We start from the raw sequence: 24,840 nt of genomic DNA, 5'->3' as shown, positions 1-24,840 counted from the left end.
TCCATTTGTTCTTTGAAACATTTCTACCTCTATCTATGTCCACATCTAATAGGTATGTAGTAGTTAGGCATGTGAATGTGTAACTATATTGTTAGGGAATGGGAAGTATGGAAGCAACAGGGTTGAACTGCTCCCTCTTCTCCTTCCCCTATTTTGGTCTGCTGTGTTTTGTAATGAATATCTTTAACTCAAGAAATCTCTAGATCTCTTAATCTAATCTCCCACCCCAGAGCTGTCATGCCATTTTATAGAGATCTCTAGTTATTTGACCCTGAATCTACTGACATACCTAAATTAATTCATTTCACCATCTGGAGTCCCAGAACATTCTTGGAATAATAGGATGCTAGGGGCATAGAATGAGATCTAGGAAGGACCTCAGAAGTCTTCTCCAAGTTGAAACTGAGCCCCACTGTGGTTAAGTGACTTGCCCAAGGTCACATAGAGAAAAAATTGCAGAGTAGGAACGTGAAACCAGGTCCTTTGGGTCCAAGTATAGCCCTTTCCCACTTGTCCTATGCTGCTTCCAGTCATTTATAATCTTCATTTCCAGAACTCTTATTCACAATCAGTGTTGCAGGGGGTTGACAGGATAGCTGTGGGCTTGTTTTCCTCAGGCAGAAGACAGTCTAGCACTAGCCATTCCTTTTATACCTCTGAGGCCTATTCTCTTCTTCCACATTGATTTCTTTCTCTGGGTGGCATGCTCCAGGTCATACTGCTGAAAGCCTGGACCAGTATCCAGGTCTTCCACATGGGACTCTCACTACCCTTATAAAATGAAGTTTGGAGCCAGGATTACCATCCCACAATGTCAGATTCCTCAAGGGGCCTAAGTCATACTGGCATTTTGCTTCCTTCAGAGAGGAAACAAACTTTGGCCGTCGTAGCCAAGGATAGATATGGGACTTTGAGATCGGGTAGGTAGGAATAGGGGCCACGCTGCTCACCATGGGATGAGGCCACCGATCAGGTCCTGGGAGTCACCGCGCAGTGGGCGGCTCCTAGAAATAAAACACATCGCTGGAGCTACCTCTGGGAATTGCAGGAGGCTCAAGGTCAGCTACCCTAGCCTTGGGACCCAGGAAATGTGGCCAATGTGTCCTTAGGCAGAATAGGCTGCTGTGGAGGGTTTTCGAGCTGGGAGGGACCTTAGGGATCACCTATTTCTTTCTTTTTTTTTTTTTTGCAGGCAATGGGGGTTAAGTGACTTGCCCAGGGTCACACAGCTAGTAAGTGTCAAGTGTCTGAGGCTGGATTTGAATTCAGGTACTCCTGAATCCAGGGCCAGTGCTTTAACCACTGCTCCATCTAGCTGCCCCTGGGATCACCTATTTCAACCCTGTCATTGTTCATATGAGGAAAGGGAGACTCCAGGAGATAAAGAGCTTCGTGCTGGGTAACATATCAAAGCCTTCTTACTGGAATACTCTCCATTGGACTCCACGGCCTTGTGGGACCTATCTCCTACCTCATGGGTTTCTCTGCTTTTGGCAACTCTTTCTTTTAGTGACTGAAGGCAGCAAATTAGAAGGACCTGTGCTTACCTCGGCCTACTTCATCCGGTTCTGAGAGAAGGATTTTTCCTGACGAATGGGCACCCGAGATCATCATTCCTTAAACTTAAGCTGAAAGCTCAAGTCCCTATCTTTCCACTGATTCTTTTTGGTTATTTATAGCTAGAGATGGGATTGAAGACCTGCTAAGTATCTATTGCATAATTATGCCCTGAGAATATGATCTCTCTCTATCCTGTCTAGGAACCATAAAGATTTAATAGGAAAGGGAAAAGGAATATTTCTTGTATGTACACACTGTGTTCTAATCTGTTTAGGAATATACTTTCTTTTTAAATTAATTTAATTAATTCACTTTATTTATTTATTTTATTTTTAATTTATGTGGTAAAATAAGCATTTCTATAATAGTAGAATTTAAAAAAAATGCTTGTACATGAAATTGCCCGTCTATTATGTACAACTTGCTATTTCTTTTAAATATATAATAGTTATCATGTAAATTTCTTTTTTCCCCTTTTTTTCTTCCCTTCTTCTGCCCCTCCCCATAGATGGTTACCATTAGGCACAAATATGTGTGCGAATACATGCATACATACATATGCATGCATGTTTGCTTAGGTATATATATATATGAATACATGGCTATGCATGGTTATAAATATGATTATGTACACCCACACACAAATACACATACACAAAACACACACTCATACACACATACATATAAACATACAATATACTACAAATACATGTACACATACACATACACATACACAAACACAAACATATACTTATACATATACATATACATATACATATACATATACATATACATATACATATATCTCCTTTCAATGGAATACTTAGAGAATTCCACTTGCTCAGAAGATCCCAGTAACTAACACAGGTTCTCCCTTCATCAGTATGATGGCTACTCACCGTACATGGAAGCAGGTTGGTGTCAAAGACTCTACAATCTGCCTTGGGAACCACTTACCTTCTCTTGCAGACGTTCCAACATGGCAGCAAGATGGGCTTCCCGGTTCTCCTTATTGGATTCCATTTTCTGGGTCAGCTTCTCCTTTGCCATCTTGATGAAGTTGTTATTTTCCTCAATGGCTTTCTGAATCACCTCCCGCTCATGCTCTCGCTTCTCAGCTAAGTGCTTCAGGAGCTCAGCTTCTTGGTACTAGGGAGGCACAATATGGGGAGGCAGCCAGTGACAATCAGTAATGCTGTTGCTGTACCTATTTGTCCTCACCTTAAACATGAATGCTCTTAACCTTGAACATTCCCTTTTCTTTCTTTCTTTTCTTTTCTTTTTTTTTTTTTTGCAGGGCAATGGGGGTTAAGTGACTTGCCCAGGGTCACACAGCTAGTTAGTGTCAAGTGTCTGAGGCCAGATTTGAACTCAGATACTCCTGAATCCAAGGCCAGTGCTTAATCCACTGTGCCACCTAGCTGACCCCCAAGGACATTCCCTTTTGTTTGAAATTCATAACAACCACGCTTAATTCTTAGGTCTTCTCACCCCCATGAACTTCACATTCTACCTCTTCTTCTACCTCATTCATATTTTGCCAAGCTTCTACATCCCATGAGGTCTTGGGAGCTTTTTGTTTTTCCATTTTCACTTATCATGCCAACCTTCTCTAACTTTTACTCCAAGTCCTTGTTGTTTCCTACAAGGCCCTATTGAGAGGAAGTATGAGAGAGTGACTAGACCCCAGCTTTGGAGTCAGGAAGGTCTGGATTTAGGTCCCACCTCTGACATTACCAGGTGAGCCTGGTCAAATTACTTATCCCCTCAGTGCCCCAAGCGATTGTCTAAAACTATAGGTTACACATGATTGGCTGTTCTGAACCACTGGAGGGAGTTTCCACACTGATGAAATCATAGATCCAGAACAACAACAAAAGCACCTGAGCTCAATCGTTCATTTGACATTCATCCTAGACTAAGACAGGAAGAATGGCGTTATAAAGAGGATGCTGGACTTGTCAGAGAAGTCTGGGTTCAATTCATGCTTCTGACACTAGCTGTTTAAGCAGGGGCTCATCAGTTAGCATCTCTGAGCCTTGGTTTCCTTGTTTGTCAAATGGCAACAAGAATATCTATGGTAAGTTCATTCACAGGATAGTTTTGAAGTTCAAATGAAATCATTTATGTAAAATGTTTTGAAAACTTAAAAGCACTGTATCGATGCCAATTTTATCTGTCCCCACATGTATGTACATATATGTGTGCGTATGCCTTGTGTAGGGTGACCCCAAAGTCTTGGTGCATTTTAAGTTTTAATAACTTAAAATTTTAAGTAATTTTAAGCATTTTTTAGTTTTAATAGCTCAAAATTTTAAGCTATATTAAGCATTTTTAGCTTTAATACTTTATGCTAGGCTTTTGGTGCACCCCGTACTAGAGAGCATATATATTAAAAACATTTTTTACTTGTTTACATCTCTTCTTTGGTTACATCCTAAGCTCTTTCAGAATTGGGACTATGGTTTATCTTTCTTTCTTTCTTTTTCTTTCTTTTTGAGGGGCAATGAAGGTTAAGTGACTTGCCCAGGATCACACAGCTAGTAAGTGTCAAGTATCTGAGGCTGAATTTGAACTCAGGTCCTCTTGAATCCAGGGTTAGTGCTTTATCCACCGCAACACTTAGCAGCCCCTAAAGTTTTTTTCTTTTCTTTTCTTTTTTTTTTTGGTGAGGCAATGAGGGTTAAGTGAGTTGCCCAGGGTCACACAGCTAGTAAGTGTCAAGTGTCTGAGGCCAGATTTGAACTCAGGTCCTCCTGAATCCAGGGCCGGTGCTTCATCCACTGAGCCACCTAGAGGTATGGTTTATGTTTCTCTGTATTCCTCCCTTAGCCCTGTTCCTCCCACATAATAGGCACTCAGTAAATATTCACAGGGGCAGCTAGGTGGCACCACAGCAGCTAGAGTACCAGGCCTGGTGTCAGGAAGACTCATCTTCATGAGTTCAAACTTATCCTCAGACACTTTACTAGCCTTGCGACCCTGGGCAAGTCACTTAATCCCATTTGCCTCAGTTTCCTCATCTGTAAAATGAGTTGGAGAAGGAAATGGCAAACCACCTGAGTATCTTGGTGTTAAAGCTAAAATTCTAGCTAAACTGTCTAAAATATCTAATGAGTGGTCGCCAATAAATTATAAGCTTTAGCAAGAGTTAGACTTTTAAGCATTTATTAAGGAGAATAAGAATTTGGTAAAGAGAGAAGAAAAGGCCTAGATTCCTATCTATTAAAGGGAGAGCACATTTCTAGCTCCGCTCTCCACCAGAGTCCAAAGGAAAAAGCCTGAGACAGAGTGCCAGTCTCTTCCTCCCACTAGCAAACGTCACTTCCTGATGCCAAAGAAAAGATGCATGTTCTTGCCCTCAAAGACCTTCCTTTCATGGCGGAACTTTTCTACAGTAAGTCTCCAGCAGGTGGCGTCATTCCAATTGTTACATTGGCCAAGAAAACCCCAAAAGGGGTCACAAAAAGTTGGACATGATTGAAAAATGACTTCAAAGTATTCATAGATTGATTCTGCTTGAAACCCAGCCCTGTGCCATCACTTCACAGCCGTCTTCTCCTCTTGCCAATCTTTTTTATTGACTCAGTTCCCTTCTCCCCTCTGCTCCAGGCTGTGTTTTATTTTTCTGTTTTTATCTACCATCCCATGACTAATTCTTCTCTCCTGCCCCCTGACCCAGCCACAGAAATGCCACCCTTCTCCTAACCTTCTATTCCTGGGAGGGAGGATGCAAGAGGTGAAACTCACCTTTCGCCTCTCTTCTGCAGCTTCTAACTTCTTCTGGATCTCCTCCAAGGATGGGTCTCTCCTCCGGGGCAGTGAGGCATTGAACTCAGGCACTCCATCAAAGGAGGGTGGCTTCAGGATGACCTCAAAGGACTGGCCCGAGGTACACTTATTCAGTTCTATGACTTCCATGTCAGAAATGACACACCAATTCAGAGCCACGGTGTCTGCTGTAGGGAGCAGAGAAGGCAGTAGTCAGATGCTAAGAATCAGTCACACCTGAACATGGGTATATGTATATGTGTGTATTTGTATGTGTGCGCATGTGTGCATATGCACCTGTATGCCAGGGGAGTCCTGGGGAGACCAAGGTAGTGATTTTTAACCTCTGAAACTTCCTTTTTGGTCTCCTGCTCTTAATATTCATTAGATGTTTACCACAGAGCAGCTAGGTAGGGCAGTGGATAAAGCACCAACCCTGGATTCAGGAGGACCTGAGTTCAAATCTGGCCTCGGACACTTGACACTTAACTAGCTGTGTGACCCTGGGCAAGTCACTTAACCCTCATTGCCCTGGGGGGGGCGGGGGGAGGGGAGAGGATGTTTACCACAGCGGTTTCTAAGAGTGGTTTCTGCAGCAGTACAGTCATGTTGAAGGCCTGCTCTCCCTTGCTTGTTTGTGCATTCTTGATAAAACACCTTTAAAAATGCATACCTGATGCATGTGACCAATCAACAATAAGCATTTATTAGATTCTTGCTATATGCTAGGCACTGTGCTAGACTTGGTATACAAAGGTGAAAACAAAATAGCCTCTACTTTTAAAGAGCTCACTCTCTGCATATAATGCAATACACATATGCAAATGCAAGACATAGACTAAGCAGGAACAAAGATATTTACAATCTTGAGGACAGACATAGAGTCCCAAGACATTTCTCTTTAATCTTGGTCAGTTCTGAGGAGCCCAGGTACAAAGTCTTCTAACTTAACCCCTCAGTCAGATGGATCTTATAGAGCTAGGAGAGATCATGATCAGTAGGATGTAAACCCCTTAAGGGCAGGAACATTTTATTTTGTCTCTATGTATCCCTAACACCTAGCACACAGCAAATGCTTAACAAGTGTTTGTTGAATGCTTTTAATCAGGGCAAAGTTTTAACCTGCCAAAAGAGGAGCCATCGAGTCAGCAAATGTGCATGGGACCCCAAATGATGACAGACGGCATCAGTTTCAGTCCCATCAGCTCCTTTTTCCAGGTTCCTAAATGTAAACTCTGTGCTACACGGGTCATCAGAGAAACCCTGATCATCTACAGTGACACTTGCTACATTTTCCTCCACCCACCATCCATCCACCTATTGTTTACCAACCAATTTACACACACATCCCAGGCTCAGTACACCCAGCTCTTCCTCCCACTCTCTTTCCATTGTCTCTCTTCTCCTTCTTTTCTTTTTAACTCCTACGCCAACCTCAGATGGCTAGAAAAATCTTAGGCAGTTAATGAGGGCTGCCTCATCCATTCTCTTTCTCTTTAAGCCAGATCCACTCTTTCCTCCCTCTCCTAGGAACTGTGAAGATCCCTCATTGTCAAGGAACTGACAGTCTCTTATGAATTTGTCACCATTCACCTCTCTTTGAGAGAGTTTAAAAGGCGGCTTTGTTGGGGCTACTTAAATGTTCCTTAATAGTATAGGCACACGCCTGTGTCTTTATCGTGCTGTCTAGACTCTCATACTCAACTAGAACTAGATACCTCAGATACCATCTCATCCAATCCCTCAGTTTGGGGATGAGGGAATGAGACCCAGAGGAGTTAAGTGATTTGTCCAAGGTCACCCAGGGTATAAGCATCAGAGACAGGATTCGAACCTGGGTTATGTGATCCTAGAGCTAGGATCCTTCTGTTCTGTGTATGGATATGTGTGTATAAGTGTGTATGATATAAGTGTGTTTATATGTATGTGTCACTGGGATTTGACTGCAATCTGGGAAAGAAGGCTATGGTATATAAATGTGCTATGAATTATAGGGGTATACAGAACTCCAGGAGCCTTGGCCACCTGCTTTCATAATCAAGGCTTGTCACTTACCATCATATTTATATGAAGATTTATTCAGAGGGTCAGCCAGGAAGCAGGAACAGAAGAGGGACACTAGGGGGAGCTCTTTCATCTTCTCTTTATAAGCTGTGGAAACAAACAAAAATGGATGTTAAAAATTGGAAAAAAAAATGGATGTATAAGCTGTGGAAACACAGGCCTGGAATTCACTGACATGGTGAAAGATTTTTCAAGGCCTCCAGTGTAAGCTCAGGGTCTCCATGTGGGATAAAGTTGAGAGTACACTGACCCACACCCAGTAGTTCTCCTCCTATGCCCTTACACCTCCCTCCCTCCCCATTTTGATTCCCCAGTCAGTCTCCCATTTGACTCTTAGGGATTGCTTAGTGTTGTCTCCACCATTCCCCAACACACATGCCTTTCTTTGCTGGTCTGTTAAATATCTCTCAAATTACTGAAGGGACCATAGCCATCAGGCACCGTGATGCAGGAGAGTTCTGGCTTTGGGTTCAAATACCAGCTTGGATGCTTGTTACCTATGTCACCTTTGTAAAACGGAAGAGGTTGGACTAGATGACTTCTGGAGTATCTTCCAACTCTACGTTCCAACCTTGTCATTTCACAGACAAGCAAACTGAGGCTCAGAGGGGCAGGGTCATGAGCAGATGAGTAAGGGACCTCAGAAATCATAAGGCTAAGATGAATCCCCCTCCTCTGGGACTCAGTCTCCTCATATGTTGGATCATAGATTTATTTCAAACTAGAAGAGATCTCATAGGTCACCTAGTCCTCATCTTACAGATAAGGAAACATGCTCAGAGAGGTTGTGACTTGTGGCAGGGCTGGAATTTGTACCAAGGCCCTCAAGTTCTAAGGCCTGCACTTTTTTTGGGGGGGGACGGAGCAATGGGGGTTAAGTGACTTGCCCAGGGTCACACAGCTAGTAAGTGTCAAGTGTCTGAGGCCTGATTTGAACTCAGGTCCTCCTGAATCCAGGGCTTATGCTTAATCCACTGTGCCACCTAGCTGCCCCAGGCCTGCACTTTTTACTATTTTACAATGAATGGGCAGAGGCAGGCCTGGGGACTAGTATAGGGCCCTTTATGCTACACTTTATTGTACTCAGCTTACTTTACTGTCAGGGGTCCCTCAGACACATGAGCTCTTTTCTCTCTCTTTCTCACCTCCTTAGCTCTCTTCCTAGCACCCCCTTGTTTACTCCCTAGCAATTAGTCTGAAACCCAAGCTTCCTAGTCTGAGCAGGGAGCATCTCTGGAAAAGGACACTTAGAGGCCAGGCCCTCACCTTTAGCCTAGATACTCCTCAGCCCTTCATTCCTAAGAGGTATCACTTCCTCCTTTCTTTTCCTTCCAAGTTCTTAGGAACAGAACCTCATTTTGCCCAATACATATACCATGGGACGTGGGAGAAGAAGGGAGAAAAGAGGAATTCTCACTCAACTTTCATGCCCCTCTGGCTTGCAAGGCCCACGGATCCTTCAAGTCTTCTCTGCTGGGGAAGGGTGGGGTCCTAGAGATCATGCTATAAGGGAATGATTCTAACCCTGCCCGCTTGCTGAGTTTGACAAATATCAGTTCTGTCAAATTCCAGAAGGACACATGAAGGACAAGGATCCTTCCTTTCTCTGAACCCTCCAAGTTCTGTTTTAAAACCTTTCTGCTTACAGAAGATATACATGCTAGTTTCTAGTCCCACCTCTGACACCTATGGGCTATGTGACTCACAGCAAATGATTTACCCTCTCAGTGCCTCAGGCAACTCTCTTAGACGATAAATTACTGGAGGGTAGCTGATCTGCATTGGTGGAGGGAGTTTCCATATCAGGAATTCCCCCACACCAAGGAAATAAAAGGCCCAGTCCATATCTTGTTCCTTCCCCATGGCATGCAGCTCACCAATCTGGCATCATAGTAGTTACTGATGTACATATCTTCCCCCCCCCCCACCCACCCCAATGGATTTTATTTTGTTCATCCTTACACCCCTCTCAGTGCCTTGTACATAGTAGATGCTTAACAATTATTTGTTGAACAAAGGACTTGGTGAGTTGTTTTGACTGTTCATTGATTTTAGCTCTACTTGTTTCAATTAAGTTCGCTACACATTTACTAAGCACCAACTATGTGCCGGGTGATAGGGATACAAAGAAAAATGAAATAGTCTCTTCTCCAAAGAAGAATATATCTGATTGGATGAGAAAAAAAAAGTCCACAAATGAGAAAATGCAAAATATGTACAAAATACAAAATAATAGAAATCAGTTTCCTAAACATTTGGGAGAATTGTTTTTTGTTTGGTTGTAAAAGCCAGAGTTGAATTTTGCTACCATTTCATCCCTGCTTTCCCTTGGGGGTCCTGCACAGTTATCACCCACCCTCCCCAAGGGGATAGAATCAGAGAGTAGGTAGGCCACTCCCCATCCAACCCAAACCTAACCTTACTCAACACATCTTTGCAAATCATCCCCAACTCAGCATCTCTCTTGCTCTTCCCTTCATTTGCTATTTATCCTTATTGTATGAGCAACTTCAGGTACATACCTGCAAGAGTCATTTTATCCAGGGGTATTGAGGCTGTTGTCTGTCAATGAAGAGTCTGTCACAACCAGAAGTTGCTATAGTAACCTGAAGAAAGGAGGAGAGTTGAGCCTGTTAGCAGGTTATCCATCCATACGAAAGTCAATAACTTTATTCAACATTATTCACAAAGAACATTGGTTCCCAGTGGAGGCAGGCTTCCCCAACCCCACCATCAGTCCACCAACAAGCATCCTATTAGATATCCACCGGCCAGGCACTGTGTTAGGTATTAGTGATACAAAGACAAATGTGAAGTAGTCCTTACCCTCAAGGAAATTACATTCAAATAGGGGACACAGCATATATGTGCCTACAGAACACATGTAAATCAAAGACAAGGAAATCTTTCTGGAGAAGGCATTAATAAGCAGGAGGACAAGGAAAGGACTCATGTTGGAAGTGGCGTCTGAGCTAACCCTGAAAGAACCAGGCATTCTAGGAGGTGAGGGTGGAGAGAGAGAGAGAGAGAGAGAGAAAGAGCACTCCAGGCAGAGGGAACAGGCCCTGCAGAGGTGCATAGAAGGGAGATGGGAGGGTGGAGAACAGCAGGACTACAGAGTGTAAGAAAAGGAGTTCTATGTAAGAAGACTAGAAAAATAGGAAAGGGCCATATTATAAAGAGCTCTAGATGTCAAGCACTGGTATTTATAATTGATTTGAAAGGTGATAAGAAGCCATTTATTGAATAGGTGAGTGACACAATCAAACCTCTGGAGACTTTTACATACACCAACCCACAACCAAAGGGGGGAGGGGTCCTAAGACCCCCTTCCCTCTCCAACTATTCTAAATGAACTTTCATATCCAAGCATAAATGGGACTTACAGTGATGGCTACACTCTTGGTCTATTCCTAGCTTCTTCTTCCTGGTCTCAAACTCACAGTCAAACATGGAGTCACTAAACCTTTATGAAGTAAGTGGTATCAATTCTACTCTCTAGGGGAATGTAAGCCCCCTGAGGGCAAGGACTGCTTGCTTTATTTTGCCTTTGTATCCCCAATACTTAGTATTCTATAATAGGTACTTAATAAATGCTTGTTGGATTGGACTAGATTGCACTGGATTTGTAAACCCTGCATTCGGAACTCTGGTTTACTCAGAGGCAAAGGTTGAGGACTGAATTAGAAGTCTGAATTGGCTTAAGAAGGGTAAATAAAAGTGGAACTAGTTGATCCCAAAAGAGAGAAATGGAGGGAAATCCCTGAATCTAAGATAAAGCCCAGGCTTAGCTGACACCAAGCTCCCTCTACTCTTTCCATTATTCAATCTTACTTCCTTAATGTCATTATGAGAGTTTGAAATCTCCAGTTGGAGCTTAAACCTTAAGGTCACTTTAACCAATTCAATATAGAGGTGTTTGTAACACCTTTAACAATGTCACCCCTCTAGTAGTGGTTAGATTTTAAAAGAAGACCCTTGAACACCATAATATGTTCATCCAAATGAATGGATCTCTAATTATGAGAATGATGATTATGGTGGGAACTATATCCTAATGTCCTCCCATCCATGAAAGTTTTGTTAGTTTTTCCTTAAGAGGTATTGAAATTGTCCTTGAAATTTGATTGGCTAAGGGAACTAAGGCTTAGGCAGTTGACAAAGCTTTCTAGTCACTGGGGGTGCAAAACAACCATGTTCTGGCTAAGTAAGCCTCCTTTTGTTACATGTTAGATGGATTATGAGTGTCTCATTTTGTTCTGATTCCTCACCAAATTATCAGGGAAATGACCTGATTCAGGCCCAGACTTTTACTATAAGAGGGAGACATTTAAGGAGTAGGCCTTTCAAACCATAGAATCATAGGATTTTAGACCCAGAAAGACCTTTAGAGCTAAGATTAGAGTCTAATGCCATTCATTTTACAAAGGAGGAAACAAGGTTAGAAAGGTTAAATGGTTCACATACTTTAGATAGTTGAAGGGTTGTCATGTGAAACTGGAATTAGATTTGTTCTTTTTGGCCCCAAAGGGAAGAATGACTAGGAATGGATAGGAAGTGCAAAGGGCAAATGTAGGCTTGATGACAGTACAAAACTGAGTTTAAATTGTCTAGGGGTGGAATGGGTTGCCTCAGGAGCTAGGAAGCTCACTCTCCTTGGAAGTCTTCAACCAGAGGCTGAATGAGCACTTTCCAATTATGATGTAGGTTCTTTTGTTATATTTTTCTGGCATTGGTAGGACTAGCTGGTTTCCAAGGTTCCTTCTAACCCCAAAATTCCATGATTCTGGGATTCTGTGACTTGCCAAAGAGGGCAGAGCTAATAGGTGGCAAAGATGAGGCTAGAACCAAGGAATCTTATTGTTGTTTGTCCTTTATTCTTGGTTTTTGTTTTTGTTTTGTTTTGTTTTTTCAGGGGAACAGGGGTTAAGTGACTTGCCCAGGGTCACACAGCTAGTAAGTGTCAAGTGTCTGAGGCTGAATTTTGAATTCAGGTCTTCCTGAATCCAGGGCTAGTGCTTTATCCACTGTCCCACCTAGCTGCCCCCGTTTGTCCTTTATTCTTGAAGAAGACCATGACATTGAGATGATATCATGACTTACAGTGAATTTAATTTCAGTGAGGGAGGACTGTGCAAGGTCACCAACCTCACTTTCTCCTCCAGAGCCATCTGGGTCCAGTGGCAAGATATATTGGATAACTGGAGATGGCCCTGGATGTTGAAGGCAATTGGGGTTAAGTGACTTGCCCCGGATCACACAGCTAGTAAGTGTCTGAGGTGAGATTTGAACTCAGGTCCTCTTGACTCCAGGGCCAGTGCTCTATCCACTGTGTCACCTAGCTTCCCTGCCCAGGGATCCTAGCTAATAGTCCACAGCCTTTTCTATACTCCACTACAGTGCTCAAGTAAGCAGCTATCATCTCCTTTCCTTATGTATGAGGTTAGCCCTACCAGTAAATCCTGGAGCTGGACATGGGGGTACATAACTTTGAAGAGCCCCCAAATGCACCTGCTAATGTGTGATATCACTTTGGTCATGATGTCCTCTTCTCAGCATCTATACTATAACTGTTTATATAGGTTAATGAATTAGCCTAATTATTGTTGCTATATCAGTCCAAATATAGGCCATTTCTGAATACAGGCAATTCTCTTTAAAAAGGGAGAAAATTATCATATGCATATGTGCTGAAAATAAAAATGATTTTAGATCCCACTGGGTTTTAGATAAGCCATATGAATGAAGTCATATAGGCTGATAGAAAAACTGAGAGGTGAAAGCATAAATAGACAATACACTGTTTTATGATTTGTAAAGTGCTTTATAGACATTATCTCATTTGACCAGATTTGAAAAAAAAGCACCTTCTATGAAATACCTAAAATCTCTGCTTCCCAATTTAAACAATAGACCAAAAGTGGGAACCAGGCACTGGGTAAGGGCCAAAGAGCAGCTAGGAACAGAGGAATGCTTCAATGCAGTTGCCATCTCCTATACAGAGTGTTTCCCAATTCCCTAGTTGCTAGTACCTTCTTTCCAGAAATTACTTTTTATCTTATCTGTATAGATTTTATATTTAATTTTTATGTACATATTTCCCCCTATTACAATGCAAATACTTCTAGAGCAAGGTTCTTTATTTCTCTGATGCTTAATGTAGGGCCTAACACATAGTAAGCCCTTGATAGGACAGACACCTGTGGTGGACTTTGAGCCTAGGTCTTCAGTTGCTGTCCATGAAACAGTCTAGTTCAGTCAAAAAAGCACTAGATTTGGTGCTTAATAAATGTTTGTAGAATGAACCAAATGAAGGAGTGTTTGAGCTGAGTTCTTTGTATAGAAGGAGCAAGAGCCCAGGGTAGACTTCTTCCCTGGTGAATTATGGCCAAAACTACTTAAATCAGGAACAGGTGATGGAGGACTTTGTTGGTGTTAGAGAAATTTGGGGAGAAGCCCAGTGTGTGAGGAGTGGGGTGGGTAGAAGGATCTAGAAAGAGAACATAGATACTGCAAGACTAGCTTATGAAGAATAGTCCTAGGGAGGAAAGGAAACCATATTAGATGTGGATGTCTTGATAGATTTCCATGGTCAAGGGATAGTGTTACTATGTGGTTTTCTAAGTCAACATGGAGCCTGAAGGGATCTCTTTTTGTTTGTTGGTTGGTTTTTTTTGTGGGGCAATGAAGGTTAAGTGACTTGCCCAGGGTCACACAGCTAGTAAGTGTCAAGTGTCTGAGGCCAGATTTGAACTCAAGTTCTCCTGAATCCAGGGCTGGTGCTTTATCTACCGCGCCATCTAGCTGCCCCCTCTGAAGAGATCTTTATATATGGTTTAGTTTCCCCTGTTTCTATGTGAATTTGACCTCACTGATCTAGACCTATTCAATTGAATCAACAAACATTTATATGAAACACCTCCTATAAGCCAGGCTCCCAAGCTTCTAACATAAACTCCTTGAGGGCAGAATATTTCATTTTTAATCTTTCATCCTTATCATGGCACTTGGTACATAGTAGGCACTTAATAAATGCTTATTGATTGATTGATAGAATGACTTTAGGGACCTGTAGACTGTCTTTGGTTCTGGGATTATGGGTCAGGGATACTTTGTGTTGGACACTTTGGCTGCCCCAAAGAGCTGAGGAGTGTTTTCAATGGTCTAGTGGTTTGGAATACTATGGAATACTATGCTGTGGACCATAGAAAGGCAGCAAGATGGAGTCATGAGGCAGCAGTAAGGAATTGGCAATTAGCAGAGGTTAAGCCAGGCCAAAGGTTAAGGAGCTTAAAGGGCACCAATTTGATAGAGAAGGCATTAGGTGAAGAGGAGTTCAGGACTGAGGGCTAGTCAACACTTGGTACCAGTGATGTGGGGATGAATTTAATTGATCAAATTGATCATCCCAAAGAATTACAAGACTCAGTGACTCAGTTTCCCAAGTTTTATTAAAATACCGTGAGACCACAGGGAGACACCAAGGAAATAAGTGTTTTGGATAGGGAGAGGAAAATGGTTATATTTAGAGTGAGAAAAAGTAGGTTATCTCCTCATTATCTTAATCTCCTCCTTAAGGAGGTACATGGGAGGCTTTTTTTTGTTTTGTTTTGTTTTTACCTGGGAGGTCTTATCTTAATTTGGACTTCCTGGGGTCCTAAGACAACCTCCAAGGAGGCAGGTACCTTTTTCCCTATGAATGTGTTTTTGGGGTTTAAACATCATAAGTCAAACCTAAGGACACATTTGGTCCTTTCTGCGCATGTTCCTAAAGGCTGTTTTTGATATCTCTTTACTTAAGATCTGGTTTCTAGGTGTCCTGTCATCTAGGAATATTAATGGTTAATGGTCCCTAGTTACTGTCTCTGTTGATGGTGTTGGGTGATAGGGACTTGAACCCTCTTGTTTACAGTACTGTTGATAAGAACACAAACCTTAGTTTCTCTATTAACCCTTTTAGGTACTATTGATAAGAACCCAAGTTTTAGGTAATCTGCTAGCCCCTTTTAGCTACAGTTGATAGGTTATCTATTAGCCCCATTTAGAGCTTGGGTCTTAGAGCTCAGATCTTAGGTTGTCTGTTAACACTTTTTAGCCTCCTCCATCACCAGCAGTCAGAACTCTCTATATAACATGGGAACAAGATTTTTTAGCTTTGCCAAAGTCTTCTTATTGCTCTATGCTAAGGAAGTATATATTCAACTCCAGAGGGCAGAATTGTTACAGAGAAGTAAATTTAAGCTTGATATAAGGAGGGGGAAAAAGAACTCCTAATGATTAGAATTCTCCAAGAGTGGGATGAGTTCCCTTGAACAAGATGAGTTACCCATCACTGAAGTCTTAAAGATGAAATTTGTTGGGAGATATAATGAGGGACTTCTGGGGTCCTTTCCATCTCTAAGAGTCTTTGAATTTTAAGCTAGTCCTGAGCTCCAGATATGTGAATTCAGCAAAATTGAGGAGGGTGGTAACTGAATAATAAAAATGATTCACATTTCTATTGCTTTTTTTTTTTTTTTTTTGGTGAGGCAGTCAGGATTAAGTGACTTGCCTAGGGTCACAGAGCTAGTAAGTGTCCAGTGTCTGAGGCTGAATTTGAACTCAGGTCCTCCTGACTCCAGAGCCAGTACTCTGACCACTCCACCTAGCTGCCCCATTAAAAAAATTTTTTTTTATAAAGTCTTTTTTTTTTTTTTGCATGGCAAAATGAGGGTTGAGTAACTTGCCCAGTATCACACAGCTAGTAAGTGTCAAGTGTCTGAGGCTGAATTTGAACTCAGGTCCTCCTGACTCCAGAGCCAGTACTCTGACCACTCCACCTAGCTGCCCCATTTAAAAAAATTTTTTTATAAAGTCTTTTTTTTTTTTGCATGGCAAAATGAGGGTTGAGTAACTTGCCCAGTATCACACAGCTAGTAAGTGTCAAGTGTCTGAGGTTGAATTTGAATTCAGGTCCTCCTGAATCCAAGGCTAGTGCTTTATCTACTAACGCCACCTAGCTGCCCCTCTATAGCTCTTAAAGGCTGTTCTTAGAGAGCCAGCCTTGAGTCCAGGAAGATGTCAGTTCAAAAGCTGCCTCTAACTCGGTGGCTGTGTGATCCTACACAAGTTGCTTAACCTCTCAGTGCTCTGGGTCATTCTCTAAATCTATCAACAGAAGATGAAGTGCTGATATTGATTGCTAGAGGAGAGACTTTGCTCACAAGGAGGCTCCCTATGCCAAGTGAAATTACAGGTCCAGCTCCTAGCTCTTAAGGTGTGCAAAGTTTGAAGTTAAAATTCCCTACTTGTTAAGTACTTCCTATGGGCCAGCAGGTGCTGGGGCTTGGTGCTAGGGTTGCAAAGACAAAGCTGAATTAGTCTTTGCCCTCAAGGAGCCTCTACTATGGGGGATAAAACAATGCACAGAAAGTAAGTAAATAGAAGATAATGTGAGAGAGACAGTGACTAGTGACTGAAAGGTTGGACAGGGCTTCCCATCCGCAAGGGAAATTGAAGTTGGAGTAGGAAATGCTGAAAAGGCAAGTAGTTGGCACAGTGGGTAGAGCATGGGCCCAGAGTCAGGAAGACCTGAGTTCAAATCCAGCTTCACACAATTCCTGGCTGTGTAACCCTGGGCAAGTCACTTAACCCTGTTTTCCTCAGTTTCCTCATCTATAAAATTAGTTGGAGAAGGAAAGAGCAAACCATTCCAATACCTTTTGCCAAGAAAACCCCAAGTAGGCTCTCTGACATGACTGAAAGGATCCAACAACAATAAAAAAAAACAATTTACTGATGACAGTAAAACAATTCTGATTGGTTATCTCTTCCCCATTACAGCATCCTTGGGAAATGGGATTAGCATTAAAGAGATGGGATTAGCCCTCAAGTGATGGCTAGTCCGCTGGAGATGGGATCACTCCTAAGGGGATCTATAGTGGGACCCTAAGAAATCCAAAAGATTCCAACCCCTTAGGCCTAGGAAAAAACAACTCTCTCCCACCTCAGGTATGAGGTGTGGCAGGGCATGGCCCCAGTACACTGATAAACTGTACTAAAGTCTACAAGATGATATGCAGGATAAACTGGATGCTGCATATTCTACTGATACCCTGTTATCATTGATCCCCTCTTGGATATTTGGCCAACTGGTCGGAAATTCTGTAGATCCCAGATCTTGCCCTCTTTGAGCATAGTACCAAGGTTGAGCAAGGTTAAAATATGTTGGTTACTCACACTGACTCTGTCCCAGTGGTTGACTTTGTACAGGGTTTAGCAATTTATATGGAAAAAATGCTTATCTTTATTAATCTCTAACTATAATTTAGCATATCCTTCAACTGTGATTCCACGGATCTGTGACACAAAAAGGATAATAAAATGGGCTTTTAGATGCCATGTGGTCCAACCTCTTCATTTTATAGATGAGGGGACTGAGGCCTAGAGAGGTTAATTCCTTTTCTGGTCCTGTTTCAGGCTTCTGGACTTCAAAACCAAGCTGGCTCATCCTGAAACTTTACTCAGCACCTGGGGGCTCCTTGGCCAGAAACATTTAACCACCCCTTTGATGTAGGAGGCAAAAAGGGGTTAATAGAAAAACCTAAGACCCAAGCTCTAATACAGATATTAGCTCTAAAAGGGAGTCAGATCCCAGTTAATGAATAACTTATGTTAGGTTCTCGTACCCATAGTGATCAACATCCATAACAGACCAGAGCAGGTCAGGTCAAAATAAGAATAAAAAGACAAACTATAGAAATTCTAATGAAAAATGATTATATTTTGAAACTAGCCATGGGAATCAGAAAGAGACATGCACAGAAAAGGCCAAATTTGTCCCCAGATTCACCTTATGACGTGTAAACCCCCAAAACACACCTCCACTGAAAAAGGTACCCGCCTCGGGAGTTAGCTTTGGACCCCAGGAACTCCAAACTAGGATAGGCCCTTCCCTGTACCTCCCCAAGGTGGAGATTATTATAATGAGACTGATAATCAAGTTATTTATACTATAAATATAACTGTCTTTTCTTTCACTATTTGAGAGATACCTTTCCACTATTCTGGTTCTCTCCCTGTGGACACTCACAGTATTGCAATAAAACTTGGGAAACTGAGTCACTGAGTCTTGTAATCTTTTGGGATGACTCACGATCAATTGGACCCCAAATTTCCATCCCACAACACCTTCAGCCTTCTCAATATGGAAATTCCCTCTGTAAGGCCCATGCCCTTCTCCCTTTCATGAGAATGACAAGAACTCCTGCAGCCTCCAATTTGTGCAGGGGTTGAGGCTGATTTTCATTCATTTCCTAGCCCAGTTCCTGGTTTCTAGACTATGAAAACATCCCAGAAATGTTGAAATCCATACAATCCACCCACCCACCCACCCTTTTCAGCTCCCTTTTGTGTCCTTTTCCAGCATTAGAATGTAAGCTCCTTCTGGGCAGGACCTTTCTTTTTGCTTGTATTGGCATCTCCAGTACACTGTACTTGGCTCTGAGCAAGTCCTTGATAAATGTTTATTTCCTTCTTTCCCTCAATAATTTGCCCAAGGTCACACAGGTAATCTGGAAGGTCAGAGCTCAGGTTGCCGCCTGGACAAAGGGACCCAGAGTTTGGGAGAATGGAATGGTCTGGGGAGCCAAAGGTCCCTCCATAAGGACACAGCACATTTAGGGAGAGAAATAGAAGTCCCTATGTGGGCTGACTTTACTACCAGCCCTGCCTCCAGGCTCTATCACAGTCTTGGGTAAAGAAAGGGAGCTGGCTATTAGTGGTAGAAGCTGGAGGTCTTATGTGCTCTTCTGCTTGAAAAAGGGATGGGAAAGGGAAGAGATTTCTTTGTTGTGGTCATTGAGGTTAGTCTTAAAGGTTTCTGTGGTACTGGAAAAATGCAAGGCCTTTCTACAATATATTAGATGAGAAGGAAGTAAACAGATACAGAAATTCACTGTATGAGCTAATGATTTCTGAGAGAGGTTGTTATGGTCTACACACAGACAAAGTAATTTCCAATTTCATTAATAGAGAATGTCCATCAAATCCCATCAATACTTGTTTTAGGATCCTAGTGATTCTAATCTAACTCTCAGGCTAGGCTCTCAGCTGATAAGGAAATTCTGACATGGGACCTGGCCTAACTACTTTGTGGTTGCCTCAGGTGCAACCAGGTTGGTGTGAGGGTGGGGGTGGGGGGTGGGGAAGGTGGTTAAGATGCCTTTTGGGCCCTTGGAAGCTCTGTGGATACTCAAACAATACCAATATCTATGTAACCTTAACTTGACTTCCTTGGGAGGATAATTCCATCCTCTTTAAAATGAGAGGATTGGATTAGATGACTTCTGAGGTCTCTTTCTGACACTACCAAATTTGTGTATTGCTCTATAAACTGGACAATCTAGAAGTTCCATGAGGGCAGCCACTGAATCTTAGCTAGACTCCATATCCTACTCTCAATGCCTGGCATAGTTCTCTGCTCAGTGTGGGCATTTCATAAATGGTTATTGAACTGAATTGAAGTGATGTTCCTAGAATAAGGATGACTCACATAGAAGGTCACTGATGCCCTGGGGCTGGTCTCTCTGTTCAAACTCTTTAGGTTTGGCTCTTAGGAAGTATGAGAGTAAGGAGCGAGAGGTTATAAGAGCATTTCATTAGAATAGCACTCAAGTGGCCTTTAATACAAGGAATTGCCCTTGTGAAGATGGGGGTGGGGGTGTGGGGGTGGTAGGGGGGGTGTTAATTGGGTGTCTCATTGAATTATTTGGCATTCTGTGATAGGTGACCCTCAGGGCCATAACTAGGGTGCGGTCACTGGGGCTTTGGCCCAGGATGGGAAAATTTAGAACATACCAACAACACTGAAATGACATGTTTCCTCCCCTAACCACCTGGCCTTAGTGACAGTGGTAACTGCCTGGTAACTTGTAACAGTTACTGTGCCCCTACCCTCTTCAGCAATATAGAAAGCTTGAGATGTCCTAGGAATGTTTCATCTCTCAGGCTGTTGCATTCCCAGTTCCCAGCCTACCTATGACTACCCCACAAACATCCTATCCTTCAACAGCATAGAAACCTCCTGCTTTCCTGGAGTTCATCCTCCCATCCCCTTTTTCCCTAGTTAGAAAAATTGCTGGTTATATACAGCTCCAGCAATATCTCTTCTTATCCCCTTGCTCCTCTGGATAGAAAGGCAGATATCTTATTAACTTAATGACTATGTAGGAATGTGGGTGGTACACCAAATGCCCACCGGTACTCAGGAGGCTCCCTGACTGGCTGAGGTTTAGATTGGGATTGTGCAATAGTGATTTTGTACAATAGTGTATGATAGTACTATTTATTCACGATTGAAAAAACTTTGGTCCACCAGAAGCAGGTAGGTGAATGAGCTTGGTCCAAAGGGGTTGGACGGATGAATCCCAACTTAGCAAAGATGGGGTTGGGATATGGTAATAGGGGGGTGTTCTGGAGTATGAGTCATGACTCTTTTGATGGCTGTGAATGGACCAGATACAGCTGTGTGGGCTCCCAGCCAGCAAATGAATCCCACTGGCTGTGAGCTCTGTTAGGGGAACTTTAGGCTGCACAGAATGACAAACTGGAAACTACCCAGTTAGGCTGAGCTTTTAAACACACTCCTAATTATTTAAACTTGGAATATTATTTCTGACTTTATATTCTCATGCATATGTAAATCAATATCCTTACTTATACCCAAGATGGCTTAGATTTAGTAAGAAAAAGAGAAAGGGATATACTAGAACTGAGCATTCTGTCAATGGACCAGAAACGGACAAAAGGGTTGAAGGAATTGGGGATTGGCTGCTATAGATGGGAGAGATCCAAATGGTTTCAGGGGGTAAGAAGGTCAAAGGGCTTTTATGTGGCATAGTAGATAGAGCACTGAACTTGTAGTCAGGAAGACAAGTTCAAATACAACCTCAGACACTTATTTGTGTGACTGGGTAAATCACAACTTCTGCCTGCTTCAGTTTACTCTTCTGTAAAGTAGGGATAATAATGTCAGCCACATTACAGAGTTGCTGTTAAGATAAAATGAGATATTTGTAAAGTGCTTTACAAACCTTTACAAACTTCTATATAAATGCTAGCTATTATTATTATCAATAATAAAATTTTAAAATCCTTTCTCTACCATTTGCTACCTGTGTGGCCTAGAAAAAAATAATTTTATTTCTCTGGGCTTGGTTTCCTCATCTACAAGATGAGGGGTTGGAAATAAATGACATCTGAGGTCTTTTTCAGTTCTAAATCTATGACCTTAAGACTTCTGTCTGGGAACCCCTGACTACATTATATCCATTAAGATAAGTATATTAGAGGCCTCATTTCTAAAATATATTGGGAACTAAATCAAATTTATAAGAATACAAGTCATTGCTCAATTGAGAAATGTTCAAAGGAAATGAACAGGCAGTTTTCTGATGAAGAAATCAAAGCTATCTATTGCCATATGAAATAATGCTCTAAATCACTATTGATTAGAGAAATGCAAATTAAAACAACTCTGAGGTACCACCTGACATCTATCAGATTTGCTAATATGACAAAAAAGGAAAATAATAAGTGTTGGAGAAGTTGTGGAAAAATTGGAACACTAATGCATTGTTGGTGGAGTTGTGAACTGATTCAACCATTCTGGAGAGCAATTTGGAACTATGCTCAAAGGGCCATAAGGCTGTGCATACCCTTTGACCCAGCAATACCACTATTAGGTCTTTTTCCTGAAGAGGTCATAAAAAAGGGAAAAGGACCCACATGTACAAAAATATTTATTGCTGCTCTTTTTGTGTTGGCAAGGAATTGGAATTTGAGGGGATGCCCATCAACTGGGGAATGGCTGAACAAGTTGTGGTATGTGAATGTAATGGAGTGCTATTGTGCTATAAAAATGATGAGCAGGCAGATTTCAGAGAAATCTGGAAGGACTTACATGAACTGATGCTGAGTAGGATGAGCAGAACCAGGAGAACATTGTACACAGTATCAACAACATTGTGTGTTGATCAACTGTGATAGACTTGACTCTTCTCAGCAATACATTGGTCCAAGATAGTTCCAAAGGACTCATGATGGAAAATGATCTCCAAATCCAGAAAAAAAGAACTGTGGAATCTAGATGCAGATTAAGTCATACTATTTCTATTTTTTTGTTTTTGTTTTTTCCTTTTTGCTTTGATTCTTCTTACACAGAATGACTAATGCAGAAATATGTTTAATATGATTTTACATATATAACCTATTTCAGATTGCTTGCTGTCTTGGGGAGGGGTGAGGGAGGGGAGGGAGGAAGAAAAATTTGAAACTAGAAATCTTGTAAAAACAAATGTTGAAAACTATCTCTGCATGTAACTGGAAAATAATAAATACTGTTATTTTTTTCAAAAAGGTATGTATGGTAGGAGCCAGTCCTGGAAAGTAAAATAAGACTGGGGAAGAACATATGATAATTCATATCCTTATTATTATAACCTTGGGCTGCTAGTGGCACAGTGGATAGAGTACAGGTTCTGGTGTCAGGAAGACTCATCTTCCTGAGTTCAAATTTGGCCTCAGACATTTACTAGTTGTATTACACTGGGCAAGTCACTTAACCCTGTTTGCCTCAGTTTCTTCATTTGTAAAATGAGCTGGAGGAGGAAATGGCAAACCATTCCAGTATCTTTGCCAAGAAAACCTCAAATGGTGTCATGAAGAGTTGGACATGAGTAAACAACATATTCAGAGCCTTAAGAAGTTTTAGGCTAGTTTAATCTAAACAAAACATTGTGAAAAGAATTAAATAGTTGGTGATTAGAGACCTGGATTTCAAGTTGGGGCATAGGATAAGCCTGTGGGACATTTAGGCTAGTGGAAGTAAGAAGAAGATTGTGTTCTAAGTACATTTCCTGACCATGACAATATTTGACTTGATTCAAATACAAGACCATCCATATTCCTAGAACCCAGGGCTGGCCCTGACATTAACTATGTGATGCTGGGCAAGTTACTTTATTCCCAGCTTCAGTTTTCTCATTTGTAAAAGAGATATAATAACTTAATTCGGCTAATGTGGTAAGTACCTACTATGCCCCAGGGTACAGCTGGGATACAAATACACACACACACACACACACACACACACACACACACACACACACACACAGAGGGGTGGGCACTTGGTCATATGTTAGTCCCTGTCCTCAAAGAGCTTACACTCTCGTTCTCCTGGATAATAATATACATACTTTCTGTCCTATGTGTTGTTGTTAAGAGTGTGTTTCATAAACATCAAAGAGTACATAAATATATTTATTCTTATTCTTTTTATTAAAATGAAGGGATATCTGTGTGGTTAGAATGAAAGGGTTCAGAATCCCTGGAGCCTCAAGAATGTTTCTGCCAGGGGACTATCCATGGTCCTGAAAATTCCTACTATTAAGTCATCCCTTTGAATGAAAGCATTGCCTCTAGAAAAAACCGCCTATTTAAATGCACTTCTATTAGGAGGCATTGGGTAGTAGAAGCACTGAAAACTGATTTCAGGGGTGGGGTAGGGCTAGCCTATTAACCACATTAGGAGAGAACAGACTAGTGGAACTCAGAATTTAGCTCTTCATTCTCTGCTCTAGCCACCTACCCCTGCCTCATTCTGGAAAGTTGCACACACCTGATGGTCTTTATCCACTCTCACTAGGAAACATAGTTAACTAAAACCCAGACAAAGGACCAGCTGCCTCTGTCCTGGACTCAACCCATCTCTGCATCCATTCTCACCATTGTGTGGATCTGCTTGGCAGTCTGAGCTCCTGAAGCTTTTCTTTGATCTGTTTGTACAGGTTCCACTCTCTACTCAATTTCTCTTTCCTTGTTTGAAACCTAAATCCCAACTTCTTCCCATTTACTTGACCTGTATCCCTGAGGAATGTCAATTCTGGCTGATCTACTTGAATTTTATAACTTGTCAGGTTCTTTAGGTTTGGCCTGGCAACCTGGACACCGACCTCATTTTCATCTTCTGGGTTCGTACTATAGGCAGTGCAGATGGACCATAAGCTAGATTTAGCACTGAACCAGGAGGAGGAGAGTAGACAAGATGACATTTGGGATATTAAATGACTTTTCAAACATCCCAAGTTTCTGTCTCATATAAAAACCCATCTCTTTAACACCAATTTCTTTCTGGTTTAGGTGAGTGGCTCAGAATCATGGAACATCATTATCTCTGAAGAATAAAGATGGAAACCCATATGGGTGACCAATGAAGGGTCACTAAATCAATCACCAAGCATTTGTGCTAGACTCTGGGGTAACAAAGACAAAAAATGCCTGACCTCCAGGAGTTTATATTTTGTTGGGTGGATATCACATGTTGACAGATAAGGAAATATAAGACATATACAAAATCACTGGGGAAAAGAGAGGATTAACAACTGGTGAAATGAGGAGATACCTTTT

General features: G+C 41.8%; 1 protein-coding gene across 1 annotated transcript in view; it reads right to left on the bottom strand.

Moving 5' to 3' along the window:
• Positions 1-24,840, bottom strand: part of STMN4 (stathmin 4) — a 34,630-nt gene that overhangs the window by 3,279 nt on the left and 6,511 nt on the right. Inside the window, exons 2-5 of the mRNA XM_043989713.1 lie at positions 9,918-10,001; positions 7,387-7,482; positions 5,311-5,519; positions 2,518-2,709 (exon numbers count right to left, since the gene is read on the bottom strand). Coding sequence (XP_043845648.1) covers positions 2,518-2,709; positions 5,311-5,519; positions 7,387-7,482; positions 9,918-9,930 — 510 coding nt within the window. The 5' untranslated portion in view covers positions 9,931-10,001. The remainder of the gene's footprint in view (positions 1-2,517; positions 2,710-5,310; positions 5,520-7,386; positions 7,483-9,917; positions 10,002-24,840) is intronic.

The sequence above is a fragment of the Dromiciops gliroides genome, chromosome 2 (assembly GCF_019393635.1).
Source record: "Dromiciops gliroides isolate mDroGli1 chromosome 2, mDroGli1.pri, whole genome shotgun sequence".
Taxonomy (NCBI): Eukaryota; Metazoa; Chordata; class Mammalia; order Microbiotheria; family Microbiotheriidae; genus Dromiciops; species Dromiciops gliroides.
The sequence above is the reverse complement of the archived record's forward strand: the minus strand, read 5'-3'. Positions and strand labels throughout refer to the sequence as shown.